The sequence below is a fragment of the Cryptomeria japonica genome, chromosome 9 (genome assembly GCF_030272615.1).
Source record: "Cryptomeria japonica chromosome 9, Sugi_1.0, whole genome shotgun sequence".
Taxonomy (NCBI): Eukaryota; Viridiplantae; Streptophyta; class Pinopsida; order Cupressales; family Cupressaceae; genus Cryptomeria; species Cryptomeria japonica.
In genome coordinates, this window is record NC_081413.1 from 716281513 (window position 1) to 716306951 (window position 25439).

Here is a 25439-nt window from a genome sequence, read left to right on the forward strand (position 1 = left end):
AAACGAACAAGAATTGAAACACAAAAGATAGAAAGAAAACTTCCTAAAACTAACTAAAGATGAAAGACATAAAAGGAAGTTTCTAAATACTAACTAAATGATTAAGATGGCCATTATAAAAATATTACAATATTATTTTAAATTTTTAATAGTTATAAGGAATACATTGATGATTAGATATGTTTTGTTGGATCCCTATTTGTGTTTAGGTAAAGTTGTTACAGAGGAGTGTGAAAAATTAATGTCTATTGAAAGCCTTTCAAGAAGGAACTTCCTCAAACTCAATGTCACAGAAGCTTCATTGAAGACAATTTTTATTTGCCAAAATGATGAGAGGAATTTGTTGGAAAGAAGTGCAAATTTTACACAAAACGTACAATTCAACTTGACAGTGACAAAATTGCATTATAAGTCATACAATATGTGTATCATAGCAACATGATTTTATAGTATTCCCAAACCAATGAAATTAGAATATGGAGTTCCCATAAATAACAACAATTAGGAGCTTGTTCCTCATCCCAAGGGAGTAAATATTGTTGGTTACAAATAGATCCACGAGACAGAAAGATTACAGCAGATGGTTCTATTGATGAGCATAAGACACAGCTCGCTACTAACAGATTTTTCCATAAAGAAGGTATTCACATCAATGAAAAAATTGTTCCTATTTAGGAAGTTGTCTCCTTATCAATCTCCTTCAAGTGGGAAGTTTATCAAATGAGTGTTAATAGTGCAATACTTCAAGGAGTTTTGCAAAAAGAGATCTAGGTGGAACGACCTCCTAATTTTCAGAATGAATATGATCCTCCACTTGTGTGTTAACTTCAGAGATCACTTTATGGGCTTTAGAAAGCCCCTGAATTACAGTATGAAAATATGCATCAGTTCTTCATTTCATAAAAGTTTAAGCAATGCAAAAAAATATATTCTCTGTGACCTTCATTAGTGCAATCATTTTCTTATCATTGTTCTCAATGTTGATGACATGATTATTACTAAGTATATGACATCCCTCATCTAGGACATGAAGGTTGTAGCTTCATGCCTCATTTGAGATGTCTGATATGGGACAATTTCATTATTTCTTGAGGATTACAATGACCCAAGACTCTTCAAATATTTTCCTTTCTAAACCTTTGCACACTTAAATTTGCTACAATAGTTTAGTACGTAAAATTGCATTCTTTCCCTCACTACTTTACTTACAAGGACACAATTCCACACAAAACCTACTATCAAGGATCCTCTTATGGATACCATACTCTATAATTCATTGGTGGGAAGCCTCATATCTCACATATTTTCAATCAGACATATTCCCTGAGATCAATTTTATTTCTCTATTCATGCAAACTCTTTGGATGTGTCATCTTCAAGTTACCAAGCATATTCTTTGCATTCATTATGTATCTGGTAGTTCCCCTACCTTGGTTAGTGTTGTGTTGATCATGCAGGTGAGTTGGGTAGTCAATAGAGCACTTATTTTTATACGTTTACTCTAAATTCAGGACCTATCAGTTGGAAGACTAAGAAGCAAGTTTCTCCCTCTAAATGGCTAAAGCCAGATGTTACAATATGAAGGAAGCCACAAGGTTGCTTATGTGGTTTTGCATGCTTCTTCTAAATAGGATTTTCCTCAAGAGGGACCCTTTTATCTACAGTGATTCATAGATGGATCAAAACATAGAGTTTTGTCACACTGTGACTCCAGGACGAAGGTCAAAAATAGTACTTCAGTAGCGCTGAAAGTTGAATATTTTCTCTCAAAAAATCTATACAATTTCAAAACAAACAATCCCTCATTTCAACTCCATATACAAAAGTTATGGCTTTTGGAGGATGAAAGATAAAGAAATTGAAGAGGAAGTTTCATAGTGGTGGTTTTGACATAGTAATGGTCTCATAGCGGTGATTTTGCAACTAACAAGGTGATTACAAAACCACTGATCTAATTGAAGCAGTGGTTTCATCATGTGTCATATAAAGAGCTCCTAGTCTTCTAAATCCCTCATTTTTCCTTTTATTGCAGCTTCTCAACATTCGTTTGAGCTTGTACATGCATAAATAAGTACTGTAAATGCAAAATAAGCATTGAAGAAGCATCCAAGAGATGCATGGGCTGAAGAATATAGTCATGGAGTTAGCGATTGTGACTGATTGTATCCAAATGGAAAAGTGTGGTAGTTAAGGACTGATCTTAGGGGCAGAAAACTATATGTTCTTGTGTGTGTATGACCCCAAGAGGCATAAAATTGTAATCAGACTAGAGATAGTGGATGAACAGGCCATAAGACATCACTATTGCTTGAATTTTCTCCCAGAATTCAGGTTTCTCCAAGATATATCCTCGTCTTTTCCATTCTTCTGCTACTTGCTCTTGTTCCTTCATGTTCAATGGATTATTTGAATGTTAAAGTACTTCAATCTCCATTGTAAATGTTAAAATATGTAATTGACAACAAACAGCATGGAATATCCATCCTAGTTATAGATCAGATGGAATCAAAGTGGTTGTCTCCATTGCTAAAGAGTAAAAGGTTATTGTGATTGATTTTACAAGTTGATGCACACAACAAGATCAAGCAGGTAATAGCTGTTGCCTTTTCAAACTGACATAGAATCTCATAGTTGGAACGAATAAATGAGAAGCATGGCAAGAGATGAAAAACTTCTCGATCAAGAAGTAAGGTTCCTCAAATAAAAAGTTAATGTAACCAGCATATCAGAGTCAATGAAGACATTGAAATGCATCATAGACGCTCTAAAGAAAAAGCTGTGTTCGTTGGAATACACCAAGAGCATGCAGAAATCCCCCTCTAAAGAAGAAGAAGACCAACCCATGGAAAAACAAGTCTACCAAAAATGGCTCAGTTGAAGGCTATAGCAAAGATTGAAATTCTACCATTTGAAGGAGAGGTCGATGCAAAAATGTTTGATCAATGATTAGCACAATCGGAGGTTCATTTTAGTGTGCATACTCTTATAATATAATTGAAGATTTCCTTTGATATATTTAGAATTGCAAAGCATGCTTTACTTGGTTTGAAAATCTTTTACATTCCTTGGCTTTGAGAAAAAAAAACTTCATTTAGTTCATGGGAACAATTTTAAAATTTGATTTAGAAACAATTTTATCAAATATGCCATAGATAAGAAAATCTATGGACTTCGAACTTTTTTTAAAAAAAGAAAAGGACAAAGTGTGTAGAAATACACTTGTGATATTTAAAGAAGAGCTATCCAAACGATCAAAGATGTTGAGGATGACAAACTTTTTATGAACTTCATTGAAGGCCTTCATAGCCATCTTTAGAGGCCTATTTTTCTCTTCAAACCCAAGGACATTATTTAGGTGTGCTTGCTAGTTCACTACCATGTGGAAAATGGTCCACTTAAATGTTATATTTCATATATATATTCTGATAAAGGAAGATTCCTCCATGGTCAAAATTCCTTCCTCCTAGCAAAAATCCGCCCAAGACATTTGCATGGCGCCAAAGTAAGGTCAACGTGGAAAAAGGAAAATATTGTGAATTCCATGACAAGGTCAAAAATCTGCCCAAGAAGGTCATAGGGCGCCAAAATGAGGTGACCTTGGAATTCTTTGAAATGCATCGAATCCTTGGCAAGCACAAAATTCTGCCCTACTCCTTAGGAGGGCGCCAAATAGAGGGAGTCGGGGAAGAATGGAAAAGGTTCAAAATTCCTCCTTCAATGAAGAATTGCGCCTATGAATAATGGAGGGCACCAAATAGAGGGAGTCAGGGAGGGTGAAGAGATTTGATGAATTCCTCCTCTGCGTCAAAATTCCATCCATGATAGAAGTAGGATTCCAAGAATCAAATGGACAAGGATGAAATGATGAATTCCTTCACAAAGTGAATTCCACGCCTAAGTTGGAAAATTATAAAATTTGTCTAAGGCATGAAAATCCAAGGGTCAAGGAGGGATGATTTTAAGACACCAAATCTTATTAGAATCTGAAAACTTTTGCAGATTTGGAATCATGAGAGATTTCTCTCTCTACTAGACTCAAGTCCTAAATTTTAGGGAAATCCCTAAAAATAGGAGGTGTGAAAAAATTGGTCAAAAGCTACCTACGGACATGATGAATTCAAAGAGCACAAAAAATTCCTTCCTCAAAAAACAAATTTCCAAAATTTCTTCTCCAATTCCAAAATGTGCCCAAGGTTGGAAGCAAGACGTAAAAAAATCAAGGTTCAGGAAGAAAAGTTCAAAATTCAAAAATTTCCTTCCTCAGGGAAGAATTGCGCCCAAGAAGAAGAATTCCAGGAAAGATGAAAATTTGGCTGTGTGGGGGAAATTCTTTCCTTCAGAACAAAATTCTAGGAAAGATGAAAATTTGGCTAAGTAATGAAAATTCCTTCCTTCACAACAGAATTCCAGGAAACTGGAAAAATTGACTAAGTGATGGAAATTTCTTCCTTCATGACGGAATTCTTGGAAAGTGTTGGAAATTCCTTCCTTCAAGACAGAATTTCAGGAAAGGTGAAAAATTGACTAAGTGTTGGAAATTCCTTCCTTCATGTTAGAATTCTTAGGAAAGGTGAAAAATTAACTAAGTGTTGGAAATTCCTTCCTTTGGGACAGAATTCCGAGCAAGGAAGAAATCACACCCAAGGATGAATTGAAGATAAAATTTCTAAGGCAAGGAAGGAATTAGGGATGAACTGAACAAGAAATTTCCCTAGGGAAAAATTTTGAAAAATCCATTCTCGAGCATCAAATAACATCCAAATCTCAAAATTTTTACAGATTTGGATTCGTAGGAGAATTTTCTCTCTCCTGGACTGTGGAACCCTAATTTGAAATTTTTTCCTAAAACATAGGAAATGTGCAGAATTGATGAAAAACCTTCTTCAAGCAAGGAAAGTTGAAGAGACTTCAAGAAAATTCTTCCTGAATCAAATTTTCTCTCTCCAACAATTCGAGATGTGCAGGAGCGGATGTACGATGACAGGGTCCACTTGCATGGCGAGGATCTATTGAACGCATGGCAATATGGTGGCGCATTCATTGCCGGAATATTTGACCAAATGGCGACCCAGTCATTGCATGTTGAATTTATGCAAGATTCTTTTTGCATGCAGCCGTCGCATGTGGAAATGATGGAGCATTTATGACATAATGGAGTGATTTTTGCATGGATGAATATTCAACGCATGTTGAGCGAATTTGAAAGAGGTGCATTTAATGCACAATGGATGCTATTTTGGGTACTTTTGAATTAATTGTATATGGGCTTTAGTAGGTATTAATTATTGATTCCCACCTTGTTGCATCTTGAGTGGGGAATCTTTTAGGGTGAAACCCTAATTAGGGTTTTGCATGTAATCATGGCCTGAGGCCTATATAAAGGGGTGACCCCCTGATTTGTAAGAGGAGGGAGATTTGTATGAAATTGTTGCGATAAGTTTTTGAGATAATAACAGTGAAACATTGTTCTCTGATGGTGTCCACTTAAGTTATTTTTTCAAAACTTGCATGGTTTCACCTTCCTCACTTAGAGTAGAATTTTATTTTATCAGTTGTTAGATAAAGTGCTTTGGTTTCAATGGAGAATGTAATGGTGTCTGATGAATTTCCATGGTTCATACTTTTTGCATCTTGCTGATTGTAAGTTGCAGTGTAAAGTTAGCCTGAGCCATAAAACTTGTGCTAAGTTCGGTTGTGGACCGTCATTTGGATTGCGTCGTTTTGGGTATTCAAATGCACTTTCTCGATTTGAAAATCCTTCAACATCCTCAGAAGATTGCATCGGTTCTTGTGGAGTTGTAGTTAAACTTGGCAAAGCAAAGCTTGGTTTATTTGGAATTTGTCCACCAACGCAATAACTGTTGATATCACTGTCCTTAGGAGTAGATTTAGGCCTTTCTAACCCTTTCCCCCTTATTTTCAGTTCATTTCAATTCGTTCGAAGCAGAAGCATCGTAGAATTGCCATATCTAATGATGGAGTTCCAGCCACAACAAAGAAGTGAAAGAACGATCCAAACATAAAGCCCCTTGGATTACCAGCAATCACATCAGCCAACAGAGTCACGTCCACGCATTGAAGGAACCTTGGAGTTAGCCGTTTGATCTTATTGCAATCTTAGCATACGGACTAACTTTGTTCAAGAGAGAGTAAGGTGATCGTTGGTAACTTTATTCTGTGTTCAACGTAGTCATAAAAAACACGTCAACAATGCCCTGGCACATGCTAATGTCTAGTCAAATTATACGTGTGCCGCATGGAGCACTCACATCCACGTGTTATGCTACCATATGTTTGTGCCATCTAGTAGCTTCTACACGACAAAACCTAAATATACAACTGGCACCATACATATCTAACACATGGTAGCATCAATGACACATGTCCTTGCAATACAACTACCACAATATGGGTTTGACATCTATCATCACCCCTCCAAATAGTTAGCACAACATACAATGGAAAACATCAGCATATCCATGGAGATTTGCTAATTGTGTACTTGTATAAATTAATAAATATCTCCTTTAAACATTTTGTAAGTAGAAGAGGCACAACAAAATGATCATATTTCCTCTCTGTACATTCATCCTATTCTTTCTAAAAAGTAGTGGTAGCTGCCAGAAGCCTTTTGTATCTCATGTTCTTTGTTTTGAATCTCTATTTTCCTTAACACATTATATAATCTTGTTGCATTACTTGCTAATCTATAGGATCATCCCTTGTATCACCCTAGGGACGATATTGCTGGTTTCAGAACTAAAGCTCTTCTTTCATGTCAGTGCAAACACGCACAACAATTAAGGGATCTCAATACACCTAGTTCAAATTGTGAAAGTCCAAACAAATTGTGAATGCACTCCAAGGTGCTTTATAAAGTTATGGAATTGTCCACAAGTTTCCTATTGTTGCATCTCCAAGGTAGTTTATAAATTTTCAGCCAACATTCAATGAATGTTCAAACCCGCTTTGGAGATGCAATAGCAAGAACTCCAATGAATGCCATCATTCATGTATGGAATGTGAGTTCAAGATGCTGATCTTGATTATTTGCATAAATTTTGGAATGCAATGCTTTTAATCTCCATGGATCTTGTTGTATCTCAAACTAATTAGCATGTATGGCATTGTACCAAACCACATGCATATCAACTAAGCCATACATAAATAACCAGTGAACCACGGGGACGCGTCCCCCCCATTTTTGGGCGCGTCCCCCCGTCAGAGACGTCTCGGGGACGCGGGAACGGGAACGCGACGTCCCCCGCCGTCCCACCACCGCCACCCAAACTCCGCCGGGACGGGGAGACGTCCCCGACGCGGAGACGTCTGGGCGTCTCCTGGGGGACATCTGGGCGTCTCCGTGGGAGACGCCTGGGCGTCTCCCTGTCCCTCAAGAGACGTCCAGGCGTCTCTCGAGGGACGGGAAGACGCCCAGGCGTCTCCCGCGTTCCCACGCGAATAAAGCGCATTTTTTATTTTTTTTTTAAGTTTTTTATGACATGTGCTTTTTGGGGGGGGTTAAGGGGTAACCCTAATTGGACGTGGGCCCCACCCTACCCCCCAAAACAACACAAAAACATATTTAGTTTGGATTTCACTCTCATTATGCAAAACTGATTTTTTTTCCAGCAGCTTGAAGAGGAGGAACAGCTTGAAGAAGATTGATTGAAGGGGTGAGAAAAGTGACTACAAGCGTGATAGGAGCTAGAAGAAGCAAGAAGAAGAGGAAGAAGAAGATTCTTCTACATTTTGGAGAGATTTTTCAAGCACAAGGTAGGGTTTTTCAACTTCTTCTTGTTTTTTTTTTGTTTTACTTTCTGATTTTCATTGTTCTATGTCATTTTTGGTTTTTTTAATTTTTTTTCCCTATTCATCTTAAGACTCAAAATGAGATTTGATGTTGAATCTTGAGGGCAAAATGATTCATCATTTTGCCCTCAAGATTCAACATCAAATCTCATTTTGAGATGAATAGGAAAAAAATTTAAAAATATATTGTTAAACAAGGCTGATTTTATTTTTATTTTTATTTTTATTTTGTGAAATGCAGTGTCAATTTGAAAATTTCACAATGAGCTCCCAAGGCACGAGTGAAGATAACATGGAAATCCATTCTCATAGTGAGAATGATTCAGAATTTGAACCTGAAAATGAGGGGGGTGACCATGGGGCTGATCCTGAAGCCCAATCTAGTTCTATGGCAAGTGCAGCAGCTAGTACAGGTTGCCCTTCAGAGTTGTTGGCACCATATGCTAGGGGTCATTTTGATCCTAAGTCTCCTCTAAAACAGTTTGCTTCACAAATATCAGTACAAGGCACTGCATCACATTCAAGTGGGGGAACAAGGAAGTGGAAGTGCAATATTTGTGACAGAGAATGGTTCGGTAGCATTAGCAGGGTGAATGCACACTTTCTATTTTGGAGAGGAAAAGGCGTGAAACATTGTAAGTTTTTGGAGGAACCCAAAAATATACATTACAGAATTGAGTTTAACAGGCTTTGGGGGGTTCCAGATGACACAAATATTTCAATGCCTACTACTTTGTCTGCTAGGGCATCACTTCACGACAGCCAGAATGTGCCAGTGCCACATACTTATCATGCTTCGCAGGCGGGAGGAATGATGTTTGGATCTCCATCTACTTCCACTTCTACTGCTGCCAGGGCTGGGAAACGTAAGTTGCATACACCACAGAGCAACCCCATTGCTGATATGTTTAATGTGCAGCTGAGAGATGAGATAGATGAATCCATTGGCAATTTCTTCTTTGCCAATGGCATTCCATTTCATGTTTCACGGTCTCCTTATTATAGGAAGATGATAGATATGGTGGCCAAGGGAGGACCATCTTATGTGCCACCAGGGGAGACGAAAATGAGGACCTCGATCTTGGATAAAAGCTATTCCAAGATCAATATTTTGATGGAGAAGATGAAGGCATGTTGGGTGGCATCGGGGTGCAGCATAGTTATGGATGGGTGGACGAACATTAGCCATCGTCCACTCATCAATGTCATGGTCACATGTGCAGAGGGCCCATACTTCCTTAGAGCAGTTGATTGTACAGGGCATCGTAAAGATGCTGATTTCCAGTTTCAAGTCCTCAGGGAGGCTATTGAGGAGGTTGGGCCACAAAATGTGGTCCAAGTAGTGACAGATGCAGCCTATGTGTGTAGAGCAGCAGGGAGACTCGTTGAGGCAGCCTATAGACACATTTGGTGGACCCCATGTTGTGTGCATGCCATGAACAATGCACTCAAGGACATGGGGAAGATTGACTGGATTAGAGGAGTGGTCACCGATGCGAGAGATGTGCAGATGTTTATCTGCAACCACCACATTTCACATGCACTCTTCAGGACCTTCGCGAAGAAGGAGTTCTTGAAACCAGTTGAGACTAGATATGCATCCTATTTCATTCTCTTGGAGAGAATGATTGAGTTGCAAGAGGCATTGCAACTCATGGTTATGACTAATGAGTGGAATAGGTGGGCTGAGGCCAAGACAGAGCAGGGGAGAAGGGTGAAGGAGATAGTGAAGAGTGATGTGTTTTGGACTGATGCGAAATACATTGTCTCCATCATTTCTCCAGTATTCCAGGTGATCAGATATGGGGATGGGGATGCACCTAACCTTGGAGAGGTGTATGAGTGCATTGACTCTATGCTTGGCCAGATGAGGGCTGCTGTGCGAGTGAAGGACCCCTCTCTAGCATTCTACAATGAGCAAATCCGGCCTATCATTCAGAGTAGATGGGACAAGTTGAACACTCCTTTGCATATGGCTGCCTTTGCCTTGAATCCTAAGTGGTACAAGGCTAGACCGGGTAGAACGACACCGATTGAGGATGATGAGGTGAAGGCAGGTTTCTTTAGGTGCATAGAGAAGATGTTTGATTCCAGAGATGCCGGCACAATGCGCACTGAGTGGGGAAGATTTGCCACTCTTAGAGGTTATTCAGATGCAGCAAAGATGGATATAGACATTATGGCACAGGAGGACCCACTTTTGTGGTGGAAATGTCATGGCCCGAAATCTTTGACCACCACTCTAGCCATCCGTCTGCTATCCCAGGTTTCCAGTTCTTCAGCTGCTGAGAGGAACTGGTCTACATATAGCTTCATCCACTCTCTTAAGAGGAACAGACTTACCTCTAAGAGAGCAGAGAAGCTTGTGGCTGTACACAGTGCTTTGCGTCTCATTGACCGCAAGACACTTATGTACAAGGAGAGTCCAGCGGCACGATGGGATGTAGAGCCAGAGGAGCCTTCACAGATTGATGAGGATGATCCTACCACTTCAGATGCAGGGCTAGTTGGTGTGAGCTTGAGGGACCTTGATCCTCAGGAGTCCAGCAGTTCCAGTGAGGAGGAGTTTGCAGATGATTAGAGGCCTCCATTAGCTACAGTTTGAGTTTTCACTTTTCAGTTTTGTCATTTTGTATTTGACTCGTCTCTTTTGTAATGCTATTACTACACGTATTTGTATTTGGCTACTCATTGTAATGATGAATCATGTAATCATCTTTATTATTATAGACTTTGCAATGGCATCAGATATTCATATTTTTCGTTTTCCTTTTTCGATATTCATATGATAGAAATGAGAAATCTCCAATTTGACAATTTCATTTGTCAAATTTTATTTACTTATAGTTTTAGCAATTAGCAATTAGTTACGTATCACTAATCTAAGTAATCTTGGTATTTCCTATAGTTTCATTTGAAATCTAATTCTTATACTGTTATACTGTTATACATCTTTTCAAAACTAGTTTTTCAAGTACTATATGTATATATATGAGCACCACCACCCTGCCGCCATCCCCCCGCCGTCCCCAAATTTAGGCCCTTGGTCCCCCCGTCCCCGAGACGCGTCCCCCTCGCCCCCCCGTCCCCCCGTCCCGAACGCCCGTGGAACACTGTAAATAACTAATTTAAATTCAATATTAGAATACAAATCTTAGAAAGAAAAGAGACATGCATGGGCAGCAATATTGCATAAACAAGAAATTTGTAAAGAACAAGAGCGAACTTCATAAAGCAGTTAGGCTACCTCTGCTGAGATTCCAGCCAGAGATTTCTGATCTGCATTCCGCAAAATAGGTGTCATCAACCCCTGAACGGATGCAAAAAATGAGACCAACAAACAAAAAAGCACTTAATTTTGTACTAACAGATGACATATCTATAGTGCATTATATAATTTACCTTTTCAGTAGCAACAGCAATAGAAATATCGATTGAGTCACATGTAACAGCTTCTTCCTTTTGAAGGCTCCAATAAGCTGTCCAAACATACCAATCAAACAATTATAAGCATTGCCATAGAAGATAAGACTGAGAAGAAAAAGAGGAGGAACAATTTAAATTTCTGGCCTTAACAATCCCAACACAATTTGTGCTAATGAATTCAAGAAAATTCTCTTGACAAGGAAGTATTGTTCACACATAATTGTTTGAATAAGGACCAGTTAGTCTTATATGATGTTTTATTGAAATTCAACTAAGTAGTTTCTTAGTCAATCTTTATTGACCCATATTTTATTAGAAGTGGTTCACAAGAACCCATCTCTTGTGTGCACGAATGGTCCAATCAGCACTCATTGCATCAAAGTGATGCTGGCAGGGATGAAACATCCGGACTTTCCAAGTTACCAATCCCAATACTATTCCAACTCAAGCACCACTTAAGCATGGAGATTCCCTCAAGATTATGCCCATTTGGCTTGCTAACCCACTTGCAAAAGTTTGAGCAATTGTTGTGCCTTACTAACCATTCATTATAGAGCTACTTAGCTCATCCATTTACATTTAAGTGGAGCTTTCTTGGTGTAACAAATTATATTATGTTTAATGGGGATTCAGCTTCATAGTTTCCAAGTCAATCTTTATTGGCCCATATTTCATTAGCAGTGGTTTGTGAGCTACTCATGAGATATGACAATGCGGTTGAATCCCAGTAAAAAAAAACACTGCTCATTAAATATGACTACACGGTTGAATCCCGATGAAACATCATCTAAGTTGACACACTGAAAATTCACAGGGTTCAGTCAACATTTTCCCCTCCATGTAGTCATATAAGAAAAAGAAGAAATTTATGACAAATTACAAGTAGAAAAAACAATAATGATCAGTTGAATTGTCCAATCAAAATAAATCAGTTGAGAGAGTTAAACATTTGATAGGGAAGCCATACATTGAGGATGTTAAATAATTCTAAATTGGGGGTGATGCAATGGCCTGAAACAGGCCTTCACTTAACTATAAAATCTTCCTCTACATCTAAAGTCATAGAAAACATTCTTAGAGCAGAGACCAGGAGAAACATTCAACTCAAATGACAGAAGACAATGACATCACCATGGCATCATCCTCTAAAACATCATCCAATCAGTTATAAAATCATCATAGTGCTTATTTTCAATATGTTTAATAGGAAGACATCATCAGAGAGAAAATCAAGTTGATTCAGAACCCCAGTTACCTCTCTCTAGCCAACCTAGCAGGCAATTTTTTTATTTTCTACATTTGACTTGCATAACAGGGATGACAAACATGATGTGGTATAAAATAAATGGGAAAACAATGCCTTGTAGACTTCCACAAGAGGGATCTCATTAACCAGATCGGTGCTGACTACACATTGACCAAGATATTTTCCTTTATTTGTACCTTAGTTTACTTGCATTAATTAACACTGATTGGTAAGTTGGGGATCTAAATTGATGTAGTCACTAAATTCCAAATCCAAAGTACATAAATCTAGAAACACTAAGCATGTACTATTTTGATTTAACCACCAATGCTATCTTTGCAGCTACATTGACCAGATCTAAACTGAGAAATGACTTTTAAGTAGAATTCACCAGTATTGAATTTTGCCAGTTGACTGATGAACTGTTATCTCGTAATTCTTCAAAGGCTTACGAAGAAGGGATCTGCTTCATTTATCCTCATAAAGGATGTTTGACAAAAAAATTGCATTATTGTCTTTTGCAGAAACAACAAATTTAAGTACAACACTTGATTCTACAGGATGACCACAGTATATGATAGTTCATATGATTCTAAACATGTGACAATCCCATAATTTATTTAAAATAGATATTTCTGTTTCATGAAAACTGTTGAGATTTGCCCTTGTGAATTGACTTTGAGTGATTATTTCTAAGTCCATATTTCCAAAAGGTGGGGGATACAATGAGAAACCCATGCTTTTATTTATGTATCAATTCCAATCTCTTTGGGTACTGATAAAAGCTAACAAAGACCGAGATATGTTTGGGTACAAATGGAAAGGAATGAATACAGTTGATACAGTTGAACAAGAATCTTGAAAACCAAAATTTTCAGAACTTTTTACAGCTTCTTATTTCACAATTTCAATGGCTTTAAATATTTAAAGTGAAAATTGGCAATCATACTTAGCCAACCAAATTCAATTTCGTGTTTCAGAACATGGCCTAAATTTTCTGAGGCATTTTATGGTTTCAAATTCTAAGCAATGATAGAGTAACTTAGCATGAACTACTTTTAGTTTTAAGATGAGTTCATTAACTACTACATACCTATCATCCTTGAATTTTGTTTTCAATATGTTAGTTGTAAATGTGTTTTTAGAATATTCTGTTAAGATTTGAATCTTCCTATCTGCTGTAATTTCATGATAAAACATAAAGTGGCTTTTCTAGACAATGCATCAAAGCCGTAAGCTTAAAGTTTACTTGCCTAGTTTTGCATTAGGATCTTTTTTACTTAAAAAGTATTTCAAACTATTAAGATCAATCTTGTGCACAAAAACACCACCAACAACGTATTGTCTAGCTTGGTCAAACCATGCATGATGACCAACATTTCCTTGTCATAGATGGAGAACCCTCTTTCAATTCCTCTAAATTTGCTTCTCTCAAAAGCAATAGGATGTACATTCTTCATTAAAACAACCCCAATCCTTTCCCCAAAAGCATCACATTTTGACACAAAAGGAAAAGAGAAATTTGAAATGGCTAACATAGGACAAGAAATCATCACCTCTTTGAGTTTGTCAAAAGTTTGCTGTCCTGAATTAACCATGTGACAGCCCCTTTCTTTGTCAAATCAGTCAATGGAGCAGCCAACTGAAAAAATCCTTTTACGAATCTTTGGTAATAGCTGCAAAGACTGAAGAATTCTCTCAATTGTATCAATTTTTTCACAGTAAGCCAATCCAAGATGGCTTGAATCTTCTTTTGATCAACTTGCATTCCTTTAGGGCTAATTATATGCCCCAAATATAAAATTTCAGTCACCCAAACTCACATTCACAATCTTTGGCAAAAAAGATTGCACCTCCAGAATACCCAAAACTTAATCAAAATGTCTCAAGTGATCTTCTTATGTTTTGTTGTAGACAAGTATATCATCAAAGAATACCAAAATAAACTTCCTTAATTGTTTATTTGACACTTGGTTCATACATGACTGAAATATAGCAAGAACATTAGTCAAACCCAAGGACATGACTAAAAAATCATAGTGTCCATAATTACACCGAAAGGCTATCTTCTGAACATTTTCACAAACTCTAATCTGGTTATATCCCAATCTAAGAAATTGGATACATGTTATTGATAGCCTTTTTGTTTAGAGCACAATAGCCAATGCACATCCTCATGTTCACATCTTTCTTCTTGACCAAAACTATTAAGGAAGCAAATGGGCTCAGACTTGGCCTAATGTGACCCATGTCAAGGAGCTCCTTAATGACTTTTTCAATCTCTTCCTTGTGCCTTCAGATGGTTAGAGTAGGGATAACTAGTTTAGCTCCTTCCTCTAACTCAATAACATAGTCAAATCCTCTATCCAGTGGCCTCCCAAAAGGTATGTCACTGAAAACTTTATTGTCCTTATCTAGAAGATACTGAACATCAGCATGGTATGTTTCTTACCATTTGAAGAAACAGTAAACATTATCAAACATTGAGCTGCCCACACAACTTGATCATGGCAAAAAGTCCTCTCTGTAAGTTTGGCTAAAAACAATTTGTGGAACACCATTTGACATTCTGCAAACTACTACCTTATACCATCTAAATGGAACTTGAGATCCATAGTTAGGAAGTTCTAAGTAATCTCTCCCAAAGAATGTAGCCACTGAACTTAAAATATTGCATCAGTATCTACTATAAGTATCTCTTATGCTAACAACATAGAAATCATCAATTAATTCATAATTTCCCAACATGAGACTCATTTTGGGAATTTTCCTTGTGCATTGGATAGGAAAACCATCAACAACCATCACTTTAAATCCTTCAAAGTCTTCAGTTCTAAAAGCTCTTTTTGAAACCACCCCTTCATTCATAGAATTATGTGTTGCTCTAGAATCAATGAGCACAATAAATCTTTGTTCACGTAGAACTTCACAAACTCTGAAAGGGTTATACTTGGAGTACCTGAAAGTTTGGCAAGGGTACCTCCTAAAGTATCTCTTTCTTCTTGATCTCCCAACAAAGGCTCTCTTCGTCATCACTTCCTTAGACTAACTCTTCAACTTCTCATTCTCCTTTCTGAGACATCCATGGCCTGGAGTCCTTGGCTCTTTGCATGTGAAACAATGTTTCTTCCTTGATTCATTTTTTGTCTTTTCATTGTTATGGAACTTTTTCTACAAGGTGAACAAAAAGTTATGAAATAACCATATAGCTGTTGATGTGTTTTTTAGGCACATGCGAACATAGAATAATACACCTTATCCTCTCTTGAACAAAATCTCTCAAATGCTGAAGATTAGCTTAAGGATCACTTGAGAAGACTCCAAGGTTCATGAATGTAGAGTCACTACGTGTGGATAAGCTCATTGGTTTGATGTGATTATGCTGGAATCACAAAGGGACTTACATTTGAATGCCTGAATGCTTGATTTGCTGGAACTTGATCATCTGATGTTGCTATATGGTGATGCTCTTTGTCCTAAACTAGCTTAAATTGAAAAAAAGGGCAAAAGGAAAGGGTTGAGAGAATCTATTCTAAGACCTAAAATGTAAGAAGATAATTGAATGATTAGCTAGAATCCTACTGGGCAAGGCTTCACCATCAAACTGAACAATTTGACACAACCTCAGTGCAATCTTCTAAGGACGTTTCAAAGATGTGCGAATCAATACCATCAAACATTGATCACCATTCAAGTTAATGCATCAGCAATGAGTGTAGAACGGTTCGAAGTTAAGCTCATATCATTCCAGTTGACCACACAAGGCATACTTACAATCAGTAAGAGGCTAGTAGGCTAGTGGTATGGATTAGGCGGAATCCACATGAATATATTCAACAAATCCCTCCACTCAATCTAGTCAAAATGAAAGCTAATTGAGAAGAAAAGACCTTGCGAGTTGTTGAAATAAAAAATCAAATTTACCATAACTTCAACGAAATCAATTGTTCTTTACAACAAGGTTTGGCAACAATCTTTGCTTTCTCCTAATCTAATTTCTATTCTATGCTATTCTATTCACTATATATTTCTCTATTCATTATTCTCCAACTATTAGCTATTAGCCAGCCATTAGCTATTAACCTTTACAAAATGAAGAGTTTGAGCTTTATATAGAGAGCTCATTTACAATTAACAGCCAAGATCAAATCTCTATCAACGACTAAGATTTTACAATGAAAACCCTAATTAGGGTTTGTTACAACAAACTCTCCTTAGCCAATGAGAAAATTACATTTAGTGAGTGTGAACCAATAGGTGTCAAGGGTAGGTACATCGAAGTTTGTGCATCTATGGGTAAGTATGGTACATTGAATCAAGACTTGTTGAGGTAGACCTTCCCTGATTGGTGAATGGTGACTGGGATGATGACTAGGATGTCACCTTTAACTTGCACCTTTATAGACTGGATAGATTCATCATCAGGAAGAGATATCAAGAGATATCTCTTGATACTCAACATTATCTAGCTTGCTCAAAGTAGTGGTTATGGGAATTATTGATATAGCTAAGTCCTTCTATCCTTGCATGCTTGCCTTGAGTGATTGTATGATCTCTCCTTTGCCATCTTATGATCTCTACATGTCAATATGATAGAATGAGAACCTTGAAGATATCCTGCTCTACTACTTGCAGCTGCTGAATATTTGAAGTTTTTCAACCTAGTAGCACTTTGAGTCCTCTTCATGCATTCGAGGTGTTCTTGATGTTGATGAAACTTCTTGAAGAGGTCTTCCTTGTATCTTGCCTTTGGTGTTGAAATTTTCTCCTTGAGATCCTTGTTTCGATCTTCCTTCAACCTAATCCATTTGATCTATTTCCTTACCTCCTGCAAAATAAACAATTGGGCATCAAACATACATGGTATATAACCCTTACATACTACCATTTTGACTTAATCCCTCATTCTGATTTTATGTGATTTTCTCTAAATCTGATCAAAAGAGGATAGATAATAATCAAGGAATTCATTGTAGCTGAACGGATTTCGCCTTGTGGAAGATGAATTTGCTGCTCTTTAGATGAATTTGGACTGCTCAATAGTGAAATTCGCTTCCCTTTTGACAAATTTGCTCCTCCTTTGTTTAATTCTGATGCTCTATGATGAATTCGTCCCCCTAAACATCAGATCCACATCTTCAATGCTCGAATTTGTCTTCCTTGATCATCAGGTCCGCACCTTCAATGTCTAATTTCACCCTTGTGCCGCAGCAACTCACCTATATTCTGATAAAATTCACTTATGTGCTGACAAAATTTGATGTCTAGGGGAGAAATCCGCTGTCTTGCTGGTCAGATTCAGTAGGTCTGCTCTCAAATTCGCACTTGGAGAAAAGAATATACTTGAGTTAATGGTTGAAATGAATGTTTTAACCTCTCCATTATAGGCGCTTAGGGTAAAGATCATGTCTTTTGGGTATAAGGCCGACTTGCTAAAACAATAAATTGCCTTCCTCATGCTGGCCGACTTGATAGATCATAGTTTCCCTTCTTAGCAATTCGAATTTTTGAATTGATCATGGCGCCAAAATGCTTGTTTTGTTGAATTTCGCTCTAGTTCTCTTGCAAGGTACACACAATTCGCTTCAAGACCTTAAGGAGGACAAGGTTGAGGTGATAATTTTCGCTCTACGTCCTTCCCAAGGACAAGACTCATAATGCATCTCGCTCTCTGTCCTTGGTAGGGATAGGACCTATAATGCTATTTTCGCTCTATGACCTGTTGCGACCTTTTCACACATCACCCCATTGTGAATGGGGACCTTCCCTTTTTCCTGCTTTCTAGGGTTTTTGTTAGCGCCTTGTGACCTTCCTGAATCACTATTGTCAAGTTTGTTAGTCTTGAGCAACCTAAGTTCTAAATTTTACGAGTCATTGTGTGCAAGCCATGGTTAAAACAGAGTCTAGACGTCGTCATTGTGTCTAGAAAGCCCAAAGGACGAAGATCGCAATTGATTTGAGCTAATTTGGACAACTTTCTATTTTTGGAAAGTTTTGCTTTTTTTGCTTTTTCCTATTTTTTAGGAAGTTTCGTTTTTGGCATTTTGAGCATGATCCCCGAAGTGGCTATTTTTAGAAAGTTTTTCCTATATTTTAGGGATGCTTGCTTTTTCTATTTTTAGAAAGTGGATTGAGGGTTTGCATTGTTCTCATTGAGATGCATTGAAGTGATCGACAAATTCATCCTAAAATCCAAGTTTTGACCCAAAAAGCTAATCTCCTAGATTATAGGAACCCTGAGGAATTCAATAAATGATTAAGGCATGGTTTTCGAATTTCAAGGCGATCTGATAAAAATTGCACTAGTTATGGAGATTTCAAGTTTTGGTCATGACGTTCCTGATCTTCATGAAGTCCACCTTGATGTTGGTGCACAAGTTTGTTCAAGTCCGCCTTGGTAAAGGTGAGGTAAGTCATGACCTTGAAAAAGTCCGCCCTATCATGAGTTGAAGTGCGAGCTAGGGTTGAAGTCGGCCCTATCATGAAGAAAGATGAAGCAAAGTCCACCCAAGGTGATGAGTAATGGTGCTCAAATCTCAAAAAGTCTGCCCTCCCTAGTTCCCAAGTTTGGTAAAGTCCACCCATGATGGAGAACAAGACTCACAAAGTCCGCCATGTGCAAGAAGGAGAGAAGCCATTCAAGTCCGCCCTTGGTCAAGGAATATGGTGTCTAAGATGGATGAAGTCCGCCCTTACCTTGCCTTGAATGAGATGAAGTCCGCCTTGATCTATGGTGCATAAGATGAGCAAAGTCCACCCTTGCCTTGGTGTATAAGATGAGCAAAGTCCGCCCAAGTTGATGAGTATAAGATGGTGCCTAATATGAGCAACATCTGCCCAAGGTGACGAGTATAAGATGGTGCCTAAGTCAGAAAAAGTCCGCCCTTGATCAGTATAAGATGGTACCTAAGATGGATGATATCCGCCCTGCTGCAAGTAAAGTTCACAGTGATCAAGAAAGTCCGCCTAACCTGCAGGTCTATGGTTCCTAAGTCAGAGAAAGCCTGCCCTATGGTTAAGACCTCAAGCATATGATGGTTCCCAACTCTCAAAAACTCCGCCCTATATCAGCATATGATGGTAAACAACTCTCAAAAAGTCCACCCAAGGGAGATACTTGCCAAATTTTGAAAATTAATGAATATTCCTCATCGATGTCAGCGAAATCTTCATGAAGATTGAACTGATAGAGAATTAGAAAGTTTTTGAAAAGAGGATATTGCAGATTCAATCCAAATTATGAACTAAAAATCAATTTAGAAACTTGCAACCAAGAAGAGAAATTGGAATTAAGACCAAAATGGAAGGTTTTGGATTTGGAGATTTGCAGATCTAGTTCGAATTATGGACTGAAAATGAATTTAGAAAGTTGCCTTGGAAGGATAAAATGAGGATTTTGAACTTGATAGTGATGACAAAGCAACTAAGACCAAAATGGAAACTTTCTTTGCAAGCTCGATAGACTGAATGTCCAAGTTCGATGAATGAAGAGCAAATTAGAAACAAATTTTGAAGATCCTTATGTTTCTAAAAATGAAATTCGAGCTCTTATACAAATGCCTCATTCATTCTCTCATTTCTACACCTAAAGTTTGAACTTTCTGAGCAAATTGAGAGAGAATTTGAAAGGTTTTCTGCAGGTTGGAAGTGTTTCGAAGAAGATTTCAAGTATACTTTGAGTTATCAACCATTTTTCAACAAATTTAAACTCAGATTGTTGAAGAGTTTTGACTATTGGGAGAATAAATCTATTGATTTTCTGTGATTAACTTCTGGTTTTCCCATTCTTCTTCATTCTTCGAAGGTGAAAGTTGATTTCATAGGCAGAATATTAAGGTTCCAACCTGATTTTTCTTCAAAGTTCTAAGGAGAAGGAATAAAAAGAAAAGAGATTTCCCTTTTTCTCTTTCTTATTTTCTGATGTTTGAATGGATTTAATGAAATATTCTTGGACTTAAATCTTCCCAAGTTCTGATTTATCAGACTTGAGTATTATGAGTTTCAAGAGATTTTCAAGATGATCAAGTATGGAAAACCCCATTTTGTGACAAAGTGTTGAAAAGAAAGTAAAAACCGCAAATTACTTAGCTACCAAACTCACAAACTATGTCTAAGAGTATAGAATTTGACTTAAGTTTGTTTGTTTTGCAGGTATCTCACAGCTAACATGAAATTTCAGGTGGATAAAGATTCCCCTCCGGAATCCAAGATGAGGTCTAAGTGGAAGCTGGTCGGAGACACAAACCTAGGACTTATCAACCTAAGAGAATTCAAGAAGCGAATGTATGACCTAGACAACTTGATGCCTACAGCAACTGCCAGAAAGATGATGAGAAATGGAATTGTACAAGCTGCTGGTTTCCTTCCAGCGATGCAGTGTATTGAGTTGGTGGTAGAATGCTCCAAACACTATAATCCTATAAGCCGAGAGATCATAGCACCTGACGCAAAAGTCTTGGCGAACATTAGCGATGTTGCTATCAGAGAAGCTTTCCGCATCCCTATTACATGACCAAGGAAGAAGCAACACAACTGTATCAAGATAATATTGAAGAATATGAGGCCAACATCAACCATCAATGGTTGGAAAAGCCAAGGAAGGTTGCCTCCAAGTTATGCAAGGACCTTGTGAGAGCCTATTTCAAGGAAGACATTGGAGATCTGATAGTTATGTTAAACAGAGTCATGGGTAGTCCACAAGGCGCGCCATTTGAGCCTTGGATGTACTATTTCATCAATGAGATAACTACCGGAGTAAAGATGATTGATTGGGCAAAGATTATAAGTGATAATCTTGATGACCAACTGAAGAATTTAGAGGAGAACGGGACATTTTATATGAGTTCCTATCTGGTGTACTCTCTTCCTCGAACCTACAGATATAGAGGACTCACCTGTAGAGGAGAAGTGGGAAATAAAGAAAATCAGTTTGCAGTTTATGATTGCTACCCACAACTGCACTCGGAGGAAAATTTTCACTTCAAGAGAGTCAACGATGCATTCTTAATGCACATTACAAGGACGCTCCAAGGTGGTCTTCATCAAAGGCTCTCTCAAGAATCTAAAAATTTTATCAGCAGATTCGGGCATTGGTACATCCAATACCCCAGATTTACTTATCTGAGAATTCAAGGATTCACTAGACCTCCTTACAAGTTGCCTATGTATCCCACCAACAGGGTAGTATTGCTTGAAGTTGTTAGACAGCTTGAAAATTATATGATTGTTCGGAGAGAGAAACAAAAGAAGGCAGGAACATCTTCTCTCACTATTGGAGATGGATTGGAGACGTGTCCATCATCACAGACTGTTGCTAGTGTTGAAAAGGAGTTTGCTTGGTACCCACTCTTCCAGTATAAGGCCAGGAAGCATTTTGATCCTCTTCACTAGATGAAGAAGGTTGATGGAGAAATATTCGAGCATAGACCTAATATCGAAGACTATTGGGCAAATGCAGCTAATAGTTTTGAAATCAAAAGGAGATTGTGGTCTAGACTTCCCCTAAATTTGATTAGAGTAACAGAAGTGTTTCGAGTATCGGATCAGCTTGAAGATGATCCCAAGCTTGAGCAGCCTCACTTTGATAAGCTAAGAAATGAGCCCCTTGCCTTGGTCAATTGGTCAAATTCTGAGAGGTTTGATTTGAGCGACCTCATGAGACCAATAATTGAATATTCAAAATGGTGGGCAACGGAGAAGACAAAGGGTCTTAGATCCAAAGGTATCAATCTCACATATGATCTCATGGGAACCAATGAATCAATATCTTCAAACCATGGTGTTTCAATCAATGTTGGATCCAGGAAAAGGGAAAGAACCCACTGAAAATTCTTTAAGGGGTAAAGGAAAGAAAGTAGTTGGAGATGCAAGCAGAAAGTAGAAACCTGATGAGGGTCATTCGACCTTAAGTGTTGCATCCACTGCTCCAGCTGATGAATAGAGGATGAATGCTAATATAGGGGATAATGAAGTAAGAGCTCCTTCCCCTTTCGTGGAAGAGATAATGGAAGAACCAGCTCAAGAGCCAAATTCTGCTAGGAATGTAGAAGTTGAAGAGCCTGAGTTGCCAAAGGAATATCTAGATGGTATAGTTGGATCAAAAGTAACAGAGGATAAGTTTGATGAAAGTGGTATGGAGTAGTCAACCATTCCAGATTGGCTGAGGGAAAGAATAAAGGGTAAGGCTCCTAAGGAAGCTCTTTCAAAGGAGAACACAGCAACATTCCTAGCTATGGTGAGTGAGCAGTTGAAATAAGACAGCCCAAACTAGCCAAGAGATTCTCTTTAATTTGAAGAGATAGCGCAGGATTCAGATCAGTGCAAGTAGCTATACCCAAAGAAAGTAAAACTCAGGATAACATTGCTCCAGAGGATTATGAGATCACTACAGTAGGTTTGGGTAAGCCTACTTAGGCTCAAGAGATCCAAGATTTTAATGATTCTTGCAACGCCCTCAAGGCAAGACTAGCCAAGGAAAAAGAAAAAAGAAGGAAGGTTGAGGAAGAGAATCAACAATGGAAGAGATATGTTCAACATTTGACGAAACCTATAGATCGAGAGGAGGTAACTGTTACTCCGCCCATACCTCTTCTGCAAGAGTCATTAAAGGATTATGAAGACATGAAGACAACCTTCAAAGAAATAAAAGAATAGACTGTGGATGCCTCAGAACGTGCTGACATACTCATTGAGAACCTGATAGCAGCACATGACTCTACATCTTCCTTATTAAGCAGAATTCGAGACATGGCTGAAGCTTGGGAAGATGTTGAGGATATACGGAGGAGGATTATTCCACATCTAAAGGTAATCAGAGGACTTTCTCAGCAAGATCTTGCAAACAGAAAAGTCATCCAGCCCGGTGACTTGTAAGATTTCAGCACTTGGTACTTTGCCTTGGTTACAAGGGCTGAATCTTTGAGAAAAGCCGTCAGAGATATTCAAGACAAGGTTTTCTTTGTGGCAGCTGAGATGTTGCAACAGGATGAGGTGCGAGAGAAGCATCTGTGTGCAGAAAATTTGAAGGCCAAAGTTCAAGGAAACTTCTTCAAAGTTTCAGAGCCAATTCTCAAAGAAAATCACTCCAGAGTCTCGAGCTTCATGCGCATAAACGAAGGTTTCCTGACACAAACAAATTGGCTGGAAAGATACTCTCGCCACCTGTATTGATGACGTGGATAAGGTCGACTTCCAAATTAGCAACTTGGCAAGTGTCACCCTAGAGGAGGTGCGACTTCTTGTGTCTAGGTACATCGAATCTACAAAGAAGGAAACTGGACACTCACCCCAATGAGAATAGCAGCTGCGCCACTTGTCTTCTTCTTGTTCATTTTAACTATTAGAGTTTGAGGAAACCCTAATTAGGGTTTTGAATATTTACTCTGAGCCCTTGATCATTGTTCGATCTTGGTCGTTCAAGATTTTTGGACTCCTATATAAGGTTACCTCCTCTTATTTGGAGAGTGTCAAGTTATTTGAAATATTGTTGCATGAAGGTCATTTCCTAATAATACATTACTTGTGTGCTTTCTCTTAAGGCCTTGTAATCTCTTTTGTTTGAATGATTAGCAAGGTTTTCAATTTCCTCAACACATTAGTTAGAATTTATTTCAAGTATGTCAAATGAATAAGAGATCTGATAAGTATTCGTTTATGGTGTATCTCCGCTCATACTTTTGGTGAATGGATGATTTTCATTTACTGTGTAAAGTTAGTCTGAGCTTCCCTTTGTGCATGTTAACTTCCAAATCATAAGCACGTCCTTTGAAGATTGCACCCATTTTGTGTAGTTGTCGTGAATGAGGAGGAGCAAAGTGTGGTTTATTGAGGTCATCAAAATCAATACCGTCTCTGGAATTCGTAGAATTAGAGTAGATCTCTCAACCCTTATCCCTTTGTCCTTTTTTTTTAAGCCTTAAATCCCGAAAATCCCAAAAAGAGAGAGAAAGAAAGAGCTTTCATTGATAAATCCATCTAAATCCCAAAATTGTTGACAATTTGTCCAAGCGTAAGTCCCTTTGTGTATTACCAGCAAATCACAATGCCCATTGAGCTTATCCACACGTCAAGACCTGACTAAAGAAACCTTGGAATTGCCATATGATCGTCTAGCAATCTTCACATACGCAGTGGTTTTTCAAGAGAGGATAAATTATCTTTTGGGTACTTTATTCTAATGTTTGGTAGATGATAAAACAGACACCAACATAAATTGGTGCTAAAAGGAGAGCTGAACGCGATGGATGTCTGAAAAGCTGAACATTAGATCACATCAATTCATATTTGCGAGAAGTTATCTAGAGCTTTTTACCCTCCTCCCACGCAACATAAATTGGCACTAGAAGGAGGGCTTGATAATAGAGACAAGTGATTGCTCATAATTTTCGGTAGTAGATATGATGCAGCATGATGTTGTCGCATGAATTTCCATTTGATCTGCTTCTAGAGCAACTTGAACCAAGACTAAGTCAAACAAATATTGCAGATCAACTATGTTCACTTGCTTGGAAATCAAAATTAGATCATTCTCAATTCAAGCAAGTCAGTCACGCCATCACTAAAGAAGAAAAAAAGGGTCGACAAAATGAAGCGACAATCAAGAGAGACTTGGAAAGACAGAAGATTTTGGCTCTTTGGCCTCAAGTCCTTAGAGAAATTCGGCAATTTTCTTTCAAACCTGCCAGTAGAATTTCACTTGTTGGCATGATGAAGAATGGGCCTACCAATCATTCCTCCTGAACCAAGTAGAGATCCTAAACCAATATTGCAGCCGAACTTAAGTTTTCATGACGAGCAAGAGAACGTCATCACAGAATTATACAACTTAGCTTGGAGTGTAAGAAGAAATTATCCTGACTGGCGTCGAATGCGCTTTATCCTTGAAGAAGAACAACAAATTGTTGATCACATTGACGCACAAATACGAAGGGAGCAATGTCTATTGCCACCCCAAGAA

At 38.2% G+C, this 25439-nt stretch overlaps 2 protein-coding genes across 2 annotated transcripts in view; one reads left to right on the top strand and one right to left on the bottom strand.

Annotated features, from left to right (window-relative positions):
* The window catches only part of LOC131035274 (dihydrolipoyllysine-residue acetyltransferase component 1 of pyruvate dehydrogenase complex, mitochondrial), a 199419-nt gene that overhangs the window by 66807 nt on the left and 107173 nt on the right, over positions 1-25439 (bottom strand). The window contains exons 13-14 of the mRNA XM_057966946.1: positions 11215-11291; positions 11060-11122 (exon numbers count right to left, since the gene is read on the bottom strand). Of these exons, the coding sequence (XP_057822929.1) occupies positions 11060-11122; positions 11215-11291 (140 nt within the window). The remainder of the gene's footprint in view (positions 1-11059; positions 11123-11214; positions 11292-25439) is intronic.
* On the top strand, positions 7499-10484 carry LOC131858185 (uncharacterized). The gene is made up of 2 exons (XM_059211303.1): positions 7499-7776; positions 8054-10484. Exon 2 carries the CDS (start codon positions 8075-8077, stop codon positions 10391-10393), a length of 2319 nt encoding a protein of 772 aa, XP_059067286.1. The 5' UTR covers positions 7499-7776; positions 8054-8074; the 3' UTR covers positions 10394-10484.

Coding starts and splice junctions, on each gene's coding strand:
- LOC131858185 (XM_059211303.1), top strand. CDS start 8,075: ATGAGCTCCCAAGGCACGAGTGAAGATAACATGGAAATCCATTCTCAT.